The following is a 16,054-nucleotide window of genomic DNA, read 5'->3' on the forward strand; positions in this document are numbered from 1 at the left end:
AATAATTGTGGACTTATGTTATCATTCATTATTATTCATTCATTCAACAAATATTTATAGAGCACTTAATATGTACCAGGCACTATGCTATGCTATGCTAATTAAATGTTACTAATAAAAGGTCCCAGTAGAAGCCATATGGTATTTCCCATGTAAATACCTTTTTCTCCCTACTCCTTCAGAAGTAGTCCTAAATGAGGACCACAAATCATTTCCCAAATTGAATTGCATATTTGGGTTATTCTGGACACCTGTTAACATATTTCCAAATATGTGATAAAATATTTCCAAAGCAGATCAGGACAAGTTCATATTTTACCCCCAAAAAGGCAGCCAGGCCAAGAGCCAAGTTAGTAGCTAACTCCTGATGTTCTCTGAGGACATGGTTGAACCAAAAAGTTAAATCAAGTGTGTACAATTAAGGTTTGGATTTTGTATCTGACTTTGTAAAATACTTCATATTTTCTGACATTTCTAGGTGCCGCTGGAATCCATTCTTCCACCCAGAGTGGAAGATTCTCTGTGAGACAGATTCTCTGTGAGACGTACTAGTTCTAGGCTCTTTATCTGTGCTGTATATGGGGTTCTGAATCAACCCCCACAGGCTGCATTATGTATTCCATCTAGGATTTTTAGCAAACAGTCTTAATATGCCTTTTCACAGGGTGCGTAGTCCATGTGGGTCATGGGGCATCTGTCCAGACACAGCTGTGAAGTGACAGATGATCAGAGCTGGGTCCATTCTAATCTCTGTCTTCATTGATGCCATGAAATTTTGCACAGGGAATAGATTGATGCTAAAGTAAGTGGGATTGTTGATATTCTTGGTGGCAGTGATAGAAATCAACGAAGTGTGGTGTGGTAGAAACAGAAAAACCCGGCTTTGGTTCTGGCTTCCCCATTTACTAGTTTTGAGGTCGCTGAACACCTCTGAGCCTGTTTTCTCTTCTGTTGAATGTGAATAGTAATAGCTACTGATAAAAAGCAGGTATTCCATAAATAGTAGGTACTATTTTTGTTATTACTGACTATGTGTATGTATTTGTAGTCAATATATATTAACGTATATGTGTTTGTATATGTGTATATATATAAATGATCCAACAATCCAATTCAAGTTCACAAGACCCAGGTAGGATGGAAGTGGATTAGGTAGACAGGTATGACCGAAATTCTTTTCTATTTATCAAACTCTGGGCTGTGCAAGTTTTGCTCAAGATTAAATTCTAACACATAAGTAAAAACTGTGTTGTTTCCATTTTGCAGCAAGTATTTATGAGTGCCTTTTATGTCCCTGGCATTGGGCATAGGGAGATAGGAGCTTATAGATGGTTCTGGATCTGAGGAAACACTGCTTCACAAAAGAACTCAGGTGTCCAGGCAAGAGTTGGGAGGTTGTTTTTTTTTAAGCTAGGAGGCATCAAGGGGCCATGATAGGTCCATTGCTCTGGGGGTACAACCACTGCAACAGGAACTCATCTGGGAAGATAGGAGGGGATAAGGACCAGGATTTCGGTTTCAGACAGAAGGAGGAGGGAAGTTGGGTCTGTGCTGGGCCTGATGGTTAGAAAGTGCACAATGTGTGTTGGCTGAACAAAGTGAAATTATAGATTCCTGGGTAAATCCCTTAGTAAGATTTGGCTGAACTTGACCTTGAGGTTTGAGCAGAGAGGGTAAGGAGTAGAAAATAATTCAGGCTTGGAAGTCAAAGCTCTGGGTCCAAATCCTGGCTCTGGTCCTACTGAATTTATGTCTTTGGGTGAATCACACAGTCTCTCTTTCCTCATCCACAGAATATAGCTAAAAATATAGTTCTCCGTAAAGAGCCTGGCATCAAGTAGGCACCTAAAAAGAAGTTGTTAGGTGATGACAGTCACTGAGCCCTATATTGAGATACACCTTCATTTCCTTCAGCAGCACCTAAAACTGAAAATGCCAAGAGCCTTTGGAGGAAGCTTTGGACAATTTCTGAGTAAACTGTCTCCCTGGTAGAAAATGGGAGAGAGAAGAGATGGCTCTTTGCATTATCTATGCTGTGGATTCTGTAGGAATCTATATCTATACTGTATAGGTTTTATAGGAAAACTGCCTTTTCAAGTTCTCCATTTGATTTTTAAAAATTGAAATGTAATTCATATGCCATAAAATTCATCCTTTTAAAAGTGTACAATTCAGTGGCTTTTAGTATATTCACAGGGTTGTGGAGCCATCACCACTATCTAATTCCAGATCCATTAGGTTTTTAATACCTAATTTTTATTGTTGTTAGTAAGGTAATCCACCCTTATTAGTTAAAATAATACTTTTTAACCTTTCAGAAGTATATATAGCAAAAAACAAATGTTCTATAAAAATGAGTAGTCTATGTAGATGGTTGGCATCAGACCCTTAATCTGATCCCTCCAAGGTGCCCCTGCTGGCACAGATGCTAGGAGTACAGTGTGTGACAGCTCTCATCCAGCCTCAGCATTGACATTCCTGTGAGGGTGCTGAGGCTTGCAGGGTTAGAGAAGACATAGTGTCCCTTTCCCACGGGAGTGACCCTTCCGCAGTCGGGGATGGTGGTTGTTGGCTCGCCCACCCACCCTTCAGGGAGCTCTCCTGACTGCAGCCCACCGCCCCATGGTCCTTCACATCCTTTGCTGCAGCATCTACATCTGAGTGTCTGGACCCACCCTGCCAGTCCCACCTTCCCAGTCCCCTTTCTGCTGCCTGATGTGGTAAAGGGCAGCAGCCTGCCTCCCTTGCCCCAGTTTCTGCCTGGCCTCCATGGGACATAGCTGGCTCTTTCTGTTCTTATATGACCAAGCCTTGGCCTGGTTTTCCATTTCTTGTGTCACATCCTGTATGTAATTCCTCACTCCTGCCTGACCTGGAGCCTGTCTTGAATCCAACACTTAGAAAACTCTGGAATTTCTAAGACATAGTGTAGTGGTCTCTGCAGCAAAGACATTCTACATATGTTCATGGTCACCAGTAGAGCAGGAGCCACAGACCATGTAATGTCATCCTCAGAGAAGCTTCAGCTCTGGAGGAGGTTACCTTGTGGCAGGGATTTGGGGATGTGTCGCTACCTCTCCCACAACGAGAATGCATGAAGCACCAGCGTACTGCTAGGCTCAGAGTTGTCTCTCAACAAATGTGGGTTTGTCTTCCCTGTGAATATTTGAAAGACTGAGAGACTAGGCTAAGAAGGTAATTGGATGCTATGCACCTTGGCATGTGACGTATCTTAGTCCTGGGAAAACAAGAAGAGATTTTTTCCCCCTTGTTACCACTTGGGTTTTCAACGTTTACACTCTTTTTTGGGGTTACTTTCTCTTGGTTTATTTATCCATAAACCTCTTTTTCTCTTCTTATTTCTTCTGTACATCATTCTTTCTTGGATTTCTACGAGGGTCTCATGGGTTGCTGGTGGCTCAAACCTGAGACTTCCTTTTGCGACCTGGCTCTGGCTGTTAACGGTTCTCACTGAACTCTCTGGGGCGATAGAGAGCCCTGTCTCCTGACCTTTCCTCTGTGATTAACTTCTCCTGCTGCAGTGGTCTTAGCCATGGAGCCCTTCCTGATGTTTTTCAAGTCTGTCTCCTTCCGGTAGACTGAGGAGGCATAAAAGGGCGGACTACTCTAGGCTTTGATGTTGACCTCTCTGGGTTTTCGTCCAGGCGTTATCTTTATAACTCTTGTGTTTGTTTCAGTTGGGTTTGGTGGCTTGGAGCGCTCTCCCAAGCCCCAAGGTTACCCCAGGAAGCCACAGGGCCACACTCAGGAGGGCATCGTCCCCCCTCCCCACTTTCACCATCAGCTCAGATACACACGTGTCTCGCATTAGCAGGCCATTTCCAGTGACCAGCACCGCGCGCGCCCAGCTCCTCCACTGCTGTGAGCCCCACGCTCTGGCTGCCAAAACCACAGATGGAAGTGAGGCAGTCTGTGCTGCCTCTCCTAATCCGGGGTTGCTCCTGTCCTCATACGTAGGGCTCCTCATCCTCTGCTATCGCTCATAAATCAGGGAGGGCCAGTTGGAAACCAGGCAAGAACTTAAATACTTTTTCCCCTAAGAAAACCTCGATTAACTAATGGCATTCGCACCCCTTCTACCTTTCAAGTCATATTTTCTGCCTCTCACCAGCTGTGACCTTTGTCAAGTCACTTAACCTCTTGGAGCCATGGGTTCCTCTGTGAATTACAGAGATCAGCCTTTCAAGATTGCTGTGGGAATGAGATGAGGTCATCTTAGGTCCGCCCCACAGCACTTTGTAAGTCTCCTCACGGCAGCCTACACACATACAAGAATATGCTTATTGGCTGCCCACTATTAATTGTAATCTCCAAATAGGTAGGGATCAGAACTATTTTTTCTCTCCTCTGTCCTCAGCCCAAGGTGGTGCCCAACACATAGTAATATTTACTGACTGACTGACCGACACACGGAAAACACTGAGCACGTAGTAAATGCACCATAAGTTGTTAGTTTTCTCTCTTTCCCCTCCCTGGTTGCCTTTTTAAAATGGAAGCTCCTGAGTGACTAGTTTATTTCTCTCTATGGACACCGTGAATCACATTACAATCCTGTTTCCCTCTTTGGGTTGGCAGCTGGAGGACTCAGAGCCAAACTTGCGGCCATCCCAGCAGGTGTGCAGAACCTCACAACACACATTGAAGTACTCACCTCACTCCGGCTTATGTTTTTTCCCTTTGCCCCTATTTTTGTTCCTATTTTTGCTGCTGTATTGAACATATTTCTATAAACTGCCTTAAATTCTATTTAGAACAAGAAAGGGTGTCAATTCATTTAAGCTAGTTGGCAAATGTAGTTTTATTCTGGCTACAAAATGTCCACTTGCTATTTTATTTTTCAGCTGTAGTTATCAAATACCCATTTTTTTTCTTAAGTGTAACATAATGGTTAAGTGTAACATAATGGTTTGAAAAAGTTAATGTAAAGCAACAGTAGTATAAGAGACTCTGAAGTAGGAGGATGTGGGCTGGAATCACCGTTAACTGTGACCATGGGCAAGTTTCTGAGAATCCCTTTTTTAATCTATAAAATGCTTGGTATAAATTGGATTATTTGAGGATTAAGTGAGATAAGGGCTCCCGCACAGCCCTTGGTACTTGGTGAGCACTCAGCACGTACCCGCCTCTTTATTCCTCCAGCTCTGCACACAGCCCCGCCATAGACTCTAGGGAATCAGAAACAAAGTTTGGTTCTCCTGTGACTGACAGTCTGGAATAACCATACAAATTAGCGCGTGCTTTATGCCAAATGGGCAACCCAGACAAAAGCCTCTGAATAGGGAGGTGTTAGCAACCCCGGGGTGATCTGAGAAGTGGTGCTTGGCGGACAGCACAGGTTCAGTAGGACTTAGAGGAGGCGGGGACTGGGGCCCACAGGGACACTCGTGGCTCGGCTCAGAGGCAAGTTGGGGTTCCTGTGGTGAGGGGCTGGCCGGAGTCTCGGACAGAACGTGGAGGGGCCCGGGACTTGGCACAGCTGCTGGCGGGCCCCCAGGGAGCAGGTTAGAGAAAACCTCCGAACCTCCTTCCACTTTTCTTCCACAGCCGGGCACGTGCTGGGCTCCTGGGAAGCAGTGAGCTTGCTCTCTCTCAGTGTGACAGACTTGGGTTCTAGTCTCAGGGCTGCTGTGTGACCTCAGTGAGTTGTTTAGCTTCCCAGCCCTCGTTTCCTCATCTGTATGGAGGGCGGTGGTGGTACCTACCTCATACCGTGGTCGTGAGGGTCCAGTGAGAAAGTGCCTGTCAAGCCCTTAGCCTAGTGCTGGCTATGGCAAGTGCACCATGGACAGCACTGGCTCTTCCTGGCTCCCTGTGCGGCACTGGCCATCGCATTAGCTTGCGGCCCATCTGTCTGGTCACTTTCAGGAAGATGAAGACTAGGATTATCTGTGTTCTCCAACAAGGTGTGTTGTATGGTCTTTGTTCGCTTTCTTTCCCCCGTTCTGTTGTCCTTTAACCTCTCTAGCAATGCCGCGCTTCATTATTTCAGAGCAGAATTTTAAACTGTAAGACAAACTGTGTTTACACGTTTGTTTCTTTTCAAAAAAGAAGGAGGGGCGGGAGGGAGGGAGAGAGGAGGGAGGAAGGAAGGAAGGAAGGAAGAAAAGCTCAAATGAGTAAGACCAAGAGTTTTCCTTTCCTTTAAAGACAGTGAACTGAGGAAAGACTTGTGGGCTCCCTTTGCAGATCTGGGTATTTGGCTAAAAAGGTGGAGTGCCTCTGAGAGGCGAGATGGGTGCTGTGATGTGTACACTGTAATGCTCACTATGCTTTAATATGGGAAAAGAAAAAGAGTAGACCTTCCAAACCCCTGGGTAGCTCTACGCTATATCCTTGCTGAGGTCAAAGAGGTGTTGCTCCTGGGGAGGCGGGGGTGGGGGCCCTCCTACCTCTCTCCACATCTCATCTCTCCTCCCCTGCCCTCTTCTCCCTCTTTGTCTTGGGAAGCTGCCTTTTCTATATTTGAGCAGCCAGTGTTCCTTTATTTCACCTGACTCTTTTCCAATTAGTAGCCGCTCACCTCAGGGGAACATAATTAAAAGGGCTCTAGTTATCTGGGGGAAAGGAATTAACAAATTGAGAAAGTGCAGTAATAATGAACGGGGACTATAGGATCATTAATAAGTCTGCAGTATCCATATTCATGCCTGTCCATTGCTAGGAATGAGCTCATGCTGCAGGACTTACCTATAAGAGCAGTGCTCTGCATTGCGGGTCTGGAGTTGGTGAGAGGATTGGGCGAATAGCCCCCCTTGGTTTTCCAGCACTCCTTTTCTTTTGGCTTAAGTACTGAGTATGTGCTGTGGGACAGTATAGGCTTTCAGTCCAACAGCCCTGGCTTTGAATTACAGCTTCACTACTTACTAGCTTTGTGACCCTGGGGCAAGTTACTTCACCTTTCCAAGCCTGTTTCCCAATCTGAAAATGTGGGTAGTAGTGATACCTTGCAGAGTTGCCTTGAGAATTACGTATAAGTGATGCACAAAAGCACCTGGGTTATAGTAGCTCAGTTGATACTAGTTCCTTTTCCCCTTAAGAGGATTCAAAGTAAACATACCTTTCAGGTAAAGGTCATTAAATTGTCACTGCCTTGACACTAGCAATATAACCCCTCTCCTTTTCAGGGGAGAAGGAAGAAAGAATAGCTTTTACTCTTCCAAGATGACAGTGATGAAGTCAGATAGTGCCATAATTCCCAGAGAACAAAGGCCTAGGGCAGATACACCCTATCCCGCTACTCAGAGATGTACAGTGGCATCCCACAATCGCCGTCAGCCATAGGGCAGTTGTGACACAGTTGTGATGGCCCGCCTATGCATGAACTTGGTCATAGCTGTTAATATTATCACCCCTTTAATTTAATTATGTGCACTGTTGGTTCTGCACATGTTGTGTCTAATTGCCATTTAAAATGTCTTCCAAATTGCAGTCAGATTCAGCATTGAAATGTAAAGTCAGTGTGAATGTTGAAAGGCACCAGAGCAGAGAAGCATGGTGTTCATTTACTATTGGTGAAACAGATATTTGCGTTATTTTCTTGATAAGCAATAAACAAGTTCTTTCTGGGACCTAACGAATGAAGATAGCATCTAGATAAAGTATTATGTTTTGTTACTGAGATACCTTGGAAAAAACATGGGCATTGATGACTCTCAATCAGAAAATGATTCAGAAGAGTCAGGTTCTGAATGTGAAGTTTTTTAGTACTAGCTTAACCAATTTTTTGCTATATTTTCTTTTTAAGAAAGCGTGATGAGTGGTTTTACAAATTTGTTATTCTGTGTGATAAGCAAGTAATGAGTCATAGTTTACTTGGTGGTTTTTGCATTTTGGGTGGTACATAAAATCGAGTTTAAATGTTACCCTCTGAAGAAAGTGATAAACAACCCTACTGAACTCAGTAAGTAGACAAGTGACAAGGGAGTGTGCTTGGGGTCAGAAACTCATGTATAGAGGTGATGCCTGTCAAACACCTCACACTCATCACGGAGTCTCGACTGTCCTCACCAACACTGTGCCAGGTATCCTTCAGAACCAGGGAAGGAACAAGAAACCATTCTTTGGGCACTAAGAGAATGGGTCCAGTCATACCAGCCATGCCAGGGCTGTGAAGAGAACCCCCTTGGGCATAATAGCTTACTGAGCCCACCATGTGCTGCTCCTGTGCTAGGCACTTCATGGGTTCTCTCTAATCCTTGCAGCAATCTTGGAAGATTTCCACTGGGGCTAGTACTGCCCTTTTAAAAGACACTTTGCCAAGATATAACAAAAGATATTAAAAACAGTCCTGCCCTTTGACTTGGTAATTCCATATTTGGGAATTCACGCACATGAAGTTGTTCATTTTCATTACGATGTTACTTATAGTGAAAAGTTGGAAGTGACTTAACGTCTAACTCTAGCAATAGGGTTCAGCAAATTAAGGGACATCCATACTTGGTTGAATATTACATAGTCTTTAAAATAATCACAAAGGTTACAGTATAATATGGGAAATGTTAATGTAGGCAATGAGAAAACAATAAAATATATGCACTCTATAATTTCAAAGATATTTTTAAATATTAATGTTAATATTGGAGGAGAATAATACAAAAATAAAAGTAGTTGTGATAAGATGACTTGATCATGGGTGAGTGTGTCCCACCCCCCCCCAAAATTTCTCTTTACAACAACAACAAAAAACAAACAAAAGAGAATGATTCAGTAGCTGCAAAAACTATTGAGGTATATTGAGAATATAAATTGTTTTCAGAATGCAGGTAGAATTACCCAGTTACATATTTGCTACATTGAGATGTTAAGGAGTCTCTGGGGTTTCTTTTTTCCTCTCTCCCTCTCCCCACTTGAAATTTGTAATCAGTATATTTGCAGAGCAAAAAAGCAGTAGATTCAGGGACACATTTGAGGTTTTGTAAGCAAATGATGACACAGTAAAAGGTATTTGTCCAGATTTGCATTCATACAAAACATGGCGTGCTGTGATTTCAGAATAAATGTGTTTTAAATATTTTCTAAATACAGAGCTGTTGCAGCCCTAAGTTGGCTAAGAAACTACATTTCTATGACAGGCCATAATTACTCTTTGGTAAATTATTGGACTTAAAAAAAAAAAAAGCACCTACCTAATGGTACCTGAAGAGTGAGTCTCACTTTGTCCCTTTCTACATCTGCCATCACTTCTAAGACTCCTTTTTACTCTCTTTCATTGATTTTTATTGCAGGACAAAAGGGCATGGCATTAAAACCTACATATTTAAAATTCTAGAAAAATTTTTTTTTCAGATAAGAGCCTGTAGTCTCAGATAAGAGCCTAAATTATACAGAGGCTTTTGCTGTAGGTATTTATTTTTACCTTTTTCTCACAGTTGTTTGAATGTCCTTTTCTATACATTAATTCATTTGTTGGAATTTCAGTTCTGAAATTCTAATTAAAACTCAGGGTCATTTGTTACTTGCATGACAGTGCTGGTAGGAGCTGGGAAAGTTTATAAGATTTGGTTAAATATTATGGATTTGAGTTTTCTCCCTTCTCTGTGTTTGGCTGTACTTCTGGACACATTAATAAGTGGCCATTTTTCTGGAATTCTGCACTCTTCCTGCTTCCTTTCATTACATTAGGCAAGGTTCCACTAGATGAGGCATTTGCAGTCTTAAGACTTCCTGCCAGGGTTCAGACTTTGTATTTTTGACATTGAAGCTGTCGTGTTCCTGAAGCTACTTAATTAGAAACACATTCATTTCAGTGTACACTGGAGAAAGCTTGGACAGCAGCGCCAGGCACACTGGGAAGTTTGAGCATTTGTGTAGCTGGCAGCTAAACTAATGGTTTACAGTTTAAGGGGAAAAAATATCGTAGGGCATTTCCTTGCTCCTAGAAGCAAAGGGAAGCTGAATGTGCACAGCAGATACCTTTTTTTAAAAGGAGAGAAGAAGAAGAAGAAAGGAAAGACAACTCCACTTTCACTGCAGTTTTGTGTCTAATTCTTTCTTTGGCTATTATCAAATACAAAAGTCTTCTAGAAGAATAGTTCCCAAACTGTGCTGCTGATATTCAAGACTGGTTTACAGGCTCCCAAGATATATTACTGCAGAGGTCTGTAGTAAGGAGAATATTTTATATTCTGGGGAAGGATTTTTGCTTGAAGAATTTTATTTGTTGAATGGTAATGAGGGAATTGTGCTCTTTCTTATTTTTAAATGTTTGAGCAATTTTAAAATGCACATATGATGTTTAAAAAACCTTCGTTGCCCATCCATTGCTTTCAGGATAAAGCCTAAACTCCTCAGCATTCTGTGGAAAGCAAACCTCTCCTTTTTCATTTCTTACCACTCCTCGTTTCCCTGCCCTGTCCCCAAGAAAGCCACCCTCCTAGGTCCACTTCCACGCCACCAGCTGCCCCGGCGGAAAGGTACCTGGGCACCTCAAGTCTGAGCCAGGTATCTTTCCACTGGGCTCATAAAATACCTTTTTGCACCTTTCTCAGGATGTACCCCATGCTGGAGAGACAGATGGAAACATTGTCAGTGTCTCGCTTCCTCTCTACTCCTTGACCTCCCTACCTGCAGGAAAAACACTGGGTGGGAGGTGGGCCTGGGGATTTTAGGTCCAATATTACAAAGTAAATGTGGCACAGAGGAAGAAGGTTTGGAGTCAAATCCTAGGGTTGCCGCTTGTTTTATGGCATTAGAGAAGTGCTTTAAGCTCTCTGGGCCTATTTCCTCCTCTGTAAAATGGGTATAATACCTACCTTGTGAGGTTGTGTGGGTTAGGAAAGATGAATTTCAAGTTCCTTGTATAATGGCTAGCCCATTTATCGTTGGTAAGTAGCATCATAATGATAATGTATGTGTGTGCCCCTGAAACCAAAGGAAGTCAATCCATAATGCCCAGGTTTTAAAGCCCCTGGAGTTGGGTTCTCATCTCCTGCTCAGTCACTAACTAAGGGAATCCATTGCTCTGGGAATGAAGCAGTTGGAAGGGGCTTTTTGAATTACAGTGTCATCAGATGGCATGTGTGCAACTGGGGTGGAGATGCTTGCTGGCTTTGATGCACTTTGTCCAATCAGAATGGACAGTTAGATCACATCTCTTGATGGCAGGAGGAAACAGCAAATAAAAAATCATTCCTCTTTGAAGCACATCATGCCCTCCGTCTGACATTGTTAACTGCTTTTTCTGTTGTAATCATGGCAACAGTGGTTCCCATTTGTACCAGGAACTGTACTAATCACTCGACGTATATTTTCTCATTCTGATAGCAAGCTGCCAGTTAGATTCCAAAGTGCCATTTTAAAGATAAGGCAACTGAGGCTATGCAATCGCATGGCTGCTATTTAGGGACTAACGCCAGGGTCAGTGCTCTTCCCGCCACCCATGCTTTTAAGGCTGCCCGCATTTTGAAATTCTGCCGAAGTTTCAAAGCTTGGGAACAAAATGTCACATTAGGATTTTTGTTGTGAAAGGAAATGTAACTGTGCATACGTTTATTAAAACAGTTTTTCTCCAAATAGTGAACCATCTGTAATTTTCTGTCAGAAGCAACAGACATTAAAGCAGCTGTGTGTCTCTGTTTCTCTTCACAGTGCTCCCATGCCCTACCTCATAGGAATCCATTTAAGTTTAATGGAGGTAAGTTGGCTCCTCTCCTCCCCAGATATCTCTACTTGCGGTTGTGTTTTGCTGTGTGGCAGTGGAAAAGACGCAGTCTCTGGATTCACAGCTCTACACACGGGAGCGTGTCAGAGCAACACCTCATGCACAGAGCTGAGCGTTCAGCTTAGACCCTTTCCACTGGGCTCCTGTTTCCAGTGTTTTTCCACTTTGTTTGGAGATTGTCAATTTTCATGGGTGAGGGAGTGAGGTTCAAAGAGGCAGGAGGAAAGGGTTCTTTAAGGGTTTGAACGAGGGAAGGGAAATGATTCACTTTTCAAAATGATGTTTATTCTAAAACACTGCAACAATATTATATTACATTTTTTCTCTGTAGAAAATGTGGTATAGGAAATATACAGAAGTATAAATAGGAAAATTTAAATTATCCACAATACCATTATTCCAGATTCAACCACTGTTAGCATTTTATTTTTCTTCATCCTCCTCTTTATTCTGTGAATATATATTTTGTATAAATGTACTTCACTGATATGGTATAGAATTTTATGTCTTTATTTCATTTAATATTATGGCATGGGGATTTCTACATGTTTTTGTCTACCCTCAGTAATAATTTTTAATTTACTACCGGTCCTTCCACTGTTTGGATATGCCACAACTTAGCCATTTTCCTATTACTGTTGGACACTTAACACTGCTTATAATTTTTCACTATTATAAATAGCATTTCAGTGAACATCTTTATGCATAAGGCTTAATCTGCATCTTGACTTACTTCCTTAGCGTAGAACCCCTAAAGTAGAAATGCTTGGTCAAAGCTATGAATCTAAGGCCAGATTGCTTTCTGCATGGCTGTACCGGTTAGATAGCAATTCTTTTAAAGGACTTTCTGTGCTTTTGTAAGTGCCACTGGTTTGTAGACATGAACCCTAAGCTTTTCTCTCCTCAGGAGAGAGCTGAAATTTGCGCTAGAGCGAAATGGGGCAGGAGGTAGGGGGCTTGCCTGTTTTGCACAGGAGATAAGCTCTCAGAGGGAAAAGCTAAAGCCATGTCCGTCTGTGATGATGCTTTGCATGTCTTAAAGGAAGTGCTACTTCTCTTCTTCTGTTGCCTTCATTTCACGTCGACGAGGACCACCTGCTTCTTCACTGTTGCACACTGTGCTATTGTGCTTACGAAAATGAAACAAGTTGGTTATCGAAAAACCTGTTTGTTTGACATTGAGAATCTTGATCAAAATAGACCACAGAAATCTGCTCAAATTTCTAATTTGACAGGACGGCCATGTGGCTCCTACATTCTGTTAACAGTTCCTCCTTGTCATCACCCAGCCCTGAGCACATACAGTACACAGTTTATGGACTATCTTGGATGGTGTATTTAGATCAGCCTGAAGAGATTTCTTCTGTGTTTTACCTTTGTTTGTCAAGTTTGGGGGTGTATTCAAAGCTCCTGTGTGAAAAATTGAAAGTGAGTACTTGCTAATAGAACTTTCATGTCAATTGTTGTACAGTTGGAAACTCTAATCTAAAGACCATTTGGTCTCTCGGCATCCACAGCTCTTTCCTGCCTCTTCTGCCTTCCAGACTGTTCCAGCACGGGTTTTTTTCAGACTCCTTTTCACAGCCCTTTACCTTGAGCATTGTCCAGGTTTCTAGTCTTGGCTTGCTTTTCTTTTCTATATGCCCTCTGGCCATCTTTTTTAAGGCTTTTTGCTTTTGCCACCAAGGTAATGTCAGTGACTCACAACTGTGATTCTAACACTGGCATGCCTCTCTCTGAACTTAAGGCCCAGAGTTGCAAATGCCAGTTGAAGGTCACCAAGATGTACTGTGGATGTCTCAAACTCAGTCTCCCCCAAACCCCTTATTATCTGTACACACACACCCGTCGAGATACTCCACTCCCCTTCCGCTGTTCCCAGTCCCTGTGAGTGGCACCACTGCCTGAAAAGGCACCAAAGTGGGTCACGCTGAGCATGGCTGAGTGTCCTCTTTCTCTTTTCTTTCTCTCTAAATATTCACCAAGTCTCTGACATGTCTTTCGCCCTGTTCCTTCCTCGCTGCCTTCGTTGACATTTTACCTTGCTTTCTTAGATTTTTGCAAAGCCTTATTCGTTCATTCAAGAAGCAAGATCAAGGCCTCTAATTTTCCAAACATTTTGCTAGGTCATGGAGGTATGACGATGAGTATGAAATTCAGTCCCTGGTTCCAACGTTTAGGGGTTGCCTTCTGCCTGGTCACCCTGCCTTTAGTAGCCTGCCTTCCAGCCTCCTCTGCCCTATCCCCGAGTTCCGCTCAGTCTCCCTGCTGCTGTCAAACCTTCTGTCCTCTCGCGGTCCCTTGTTAGCCAGTGCTCTGTCTGGTCTCTAAAACGCCCCCATCCCCACGCCCCTGCGTGGCTAAACCTTCTCTTCCCCAGCTGCTTGAGGAAGTCCGCCCGCTGCCTGCTGTCTTTGCTTGCTGTACCTCTTGCTCAGGATGACAGCTGTTTGCTTCCCTGTCCTCTCATCAGCCCTGGGAGCAGGAGCTCTTTGGGAGCAAGGACTAGGCTTCATTCACTGTGGTGGCCTCAGCACCTCGCAGGATGCCCAGCAGGTGCTTTCTGAAAGGAAGGATTGAGTGAGTGCTTGGAAAGCTGGAATTTGGAACACATTTAGAGCCCGCCAGTAGGCATTGCTGTTGTCAGGGAACCCAGCACCATAATTTTACTTAAAGGTGGAGGGAGTAAATTTTTTTTACTTTTTATGTGATTGTAAGTAATTTAAAACAAGGGTTTTTTTGTAGGAAAACATGCAGTGCACAACAGGCATAAATTTTGAAGCTAAAACTTGAGACAGAGTTTTTCACTTAGGTGAATGGGTGCAAGTCCATTCTCCTTGGCCTTTGAAGGGTTTTAAATGAGAAGGTTCGGGAAGCACTGGCCAAGATAATTCTTAGCCCTGCTGATTTAAATTAGGGAGGGTTTGCCATGCTGAACTACAATGTGGTCAGCACTAAAAGAAAAACAAAAATAGTAGTTGCCCCACTCTTGAAGCCAGCTAAGACACTTTCCAAACAAAATAGTGTTTCCTGCATGTGTGAGGCAGCTGTGAACTACCAAGTCATGAAATACAGTCTCCTGATCTCCTCCCGTGGATTTCAGCCCAGACTCGGAGTGCTCCAGTCATGCTTTTTGATTGGGCTTATCTGGTTCTATTATACCTGCAAGTGAGAGAGATGGTTCCCTGAGATTTCTTCCAGGAACCATGGGCTATAATGCTTGGGGGTGGAGCTCATACCTGGGGCCAAAGGAAAGCTCTTTAGGGAAGGAGCTTGGGAAGGCCCATCTCCTCTCGCACACTAGTTTTCTTACTGGCAATTCAGCAAAAGGCTTATTTTTGACTGTCTTGTTATTTTTTCTTGAAAGCTATAGGCACCTTATTATGCCTTTGCATATGTGCCAGAATTTTTTAAACTTCAAATGAATGTGGCAGATGTTCATAAAAGTTTAGAAAAAGCTACCATAGGAAGACTTTTTAACCATTTTTATGACACTCAAATTTGTTGCACAAAAAGAAATATAAATTATAACCTACTGTTCTCATTTGAAAGAAGGTTATTTGGGGGGAAGATCTAATTCTAGCCTTCAAGCTCTTACAGGCTGTCCTGTTTGTTAAGTGGTGACCTAGTCACCTAAAAGAGTCCACCTTCCTTCTAAAGTGACAAGTTTCTAGCTGATCGTCATTCTTATACCTCCACTGCCTTTTTATATCCTTTCTCTCATTTAAGCAAACACTAATTTGAGGCTGGTGGTAAGTTAGCAGGATAGCCAAGGGTTTTGGCATAGACCTAGTTTCTTCTTGGAGAGAATGATCATGTTAGCTGGCAGCTAGGAAACACCAAAATGCGGCCAGATTACACAGTGACTGTTTCCTTTCATTCCCTCCACCTCAGTTGAGTTCAGGAGATGCTCTGCAGCTCCTCTTCTGTGCCATGTCTGGTAGCAGGTGCCAGGTCAGTTCTGGTAGATGGGTTCCTTCTCCTTTTTGATAAATGAAGACCTTCCTTTCTAAGCCTCACAAATAATGCTTTGTGTACAGACCTCAGAGCCACATGAGGGATGCATGCAGAAGGTGTTTTGTATCATTCCTGGTGATGGAATGGTCAGGAAGGAGGAAGGAAAGGTGATAGCAGTGACACAGTGCAGACAGAGGCTCAGGTTAGACTGCAAATGAAGCTCCACCTATATACAGAGGCAGTAAAGTGTGGTGGTTAGAATGCGGGCTCTGGGTTCTGGCTCCCCTACTTCCTGCTTGTTTGATCTTGGGCAAGGTGATGGACCTCTGCACCTCTGTTTTCTCACCTGTAAAATAAGGGCCATAAAATAAGGCCATAGCTCCCCGCTATAGTATCATTGAGGGATCAAGTGAGATA

General features: G+C 43.1%; 1 protein-coding gene across 11 annotated transcripts in view; it reads left to right on the plus strand.

Annotated features, from left to right (window-relative positions):
• Positions 1-16,054, plus strand: part of DENND1A (DENN domain containing 1A) — a 533,368-nt gene that overhangs the window by 317,829 nt on the left and 199,485 nt on the right. For all 11 annotated transcript variants that reach the window (XM_082467741.1, XM_082467740.1, XM_082467739.1 and 8 more), the window contains one exon: positions 11,608-11,653. In XM_082467741.1, the coding sequence (XP_082323867.1) occupies positions 11,608-11,653 (46 nt within the window). The remainder of the gene's footprint in view (positions 1-11,607; positions 11,654-16,054) is intronic.

The sequence above is a fragment of the Balaenoptera physalus genome (assembly GCF_965194825.1).
Source record: "Balaenoptera physalus genome assembly, chromosome: 7".
Lineage (NCBI taxonomy): Eukaryota > Metazoa > Chordata > Mammalia > Artiodactyla > Balaenopteridae > Balaenoptera > Balaenoptera physalus.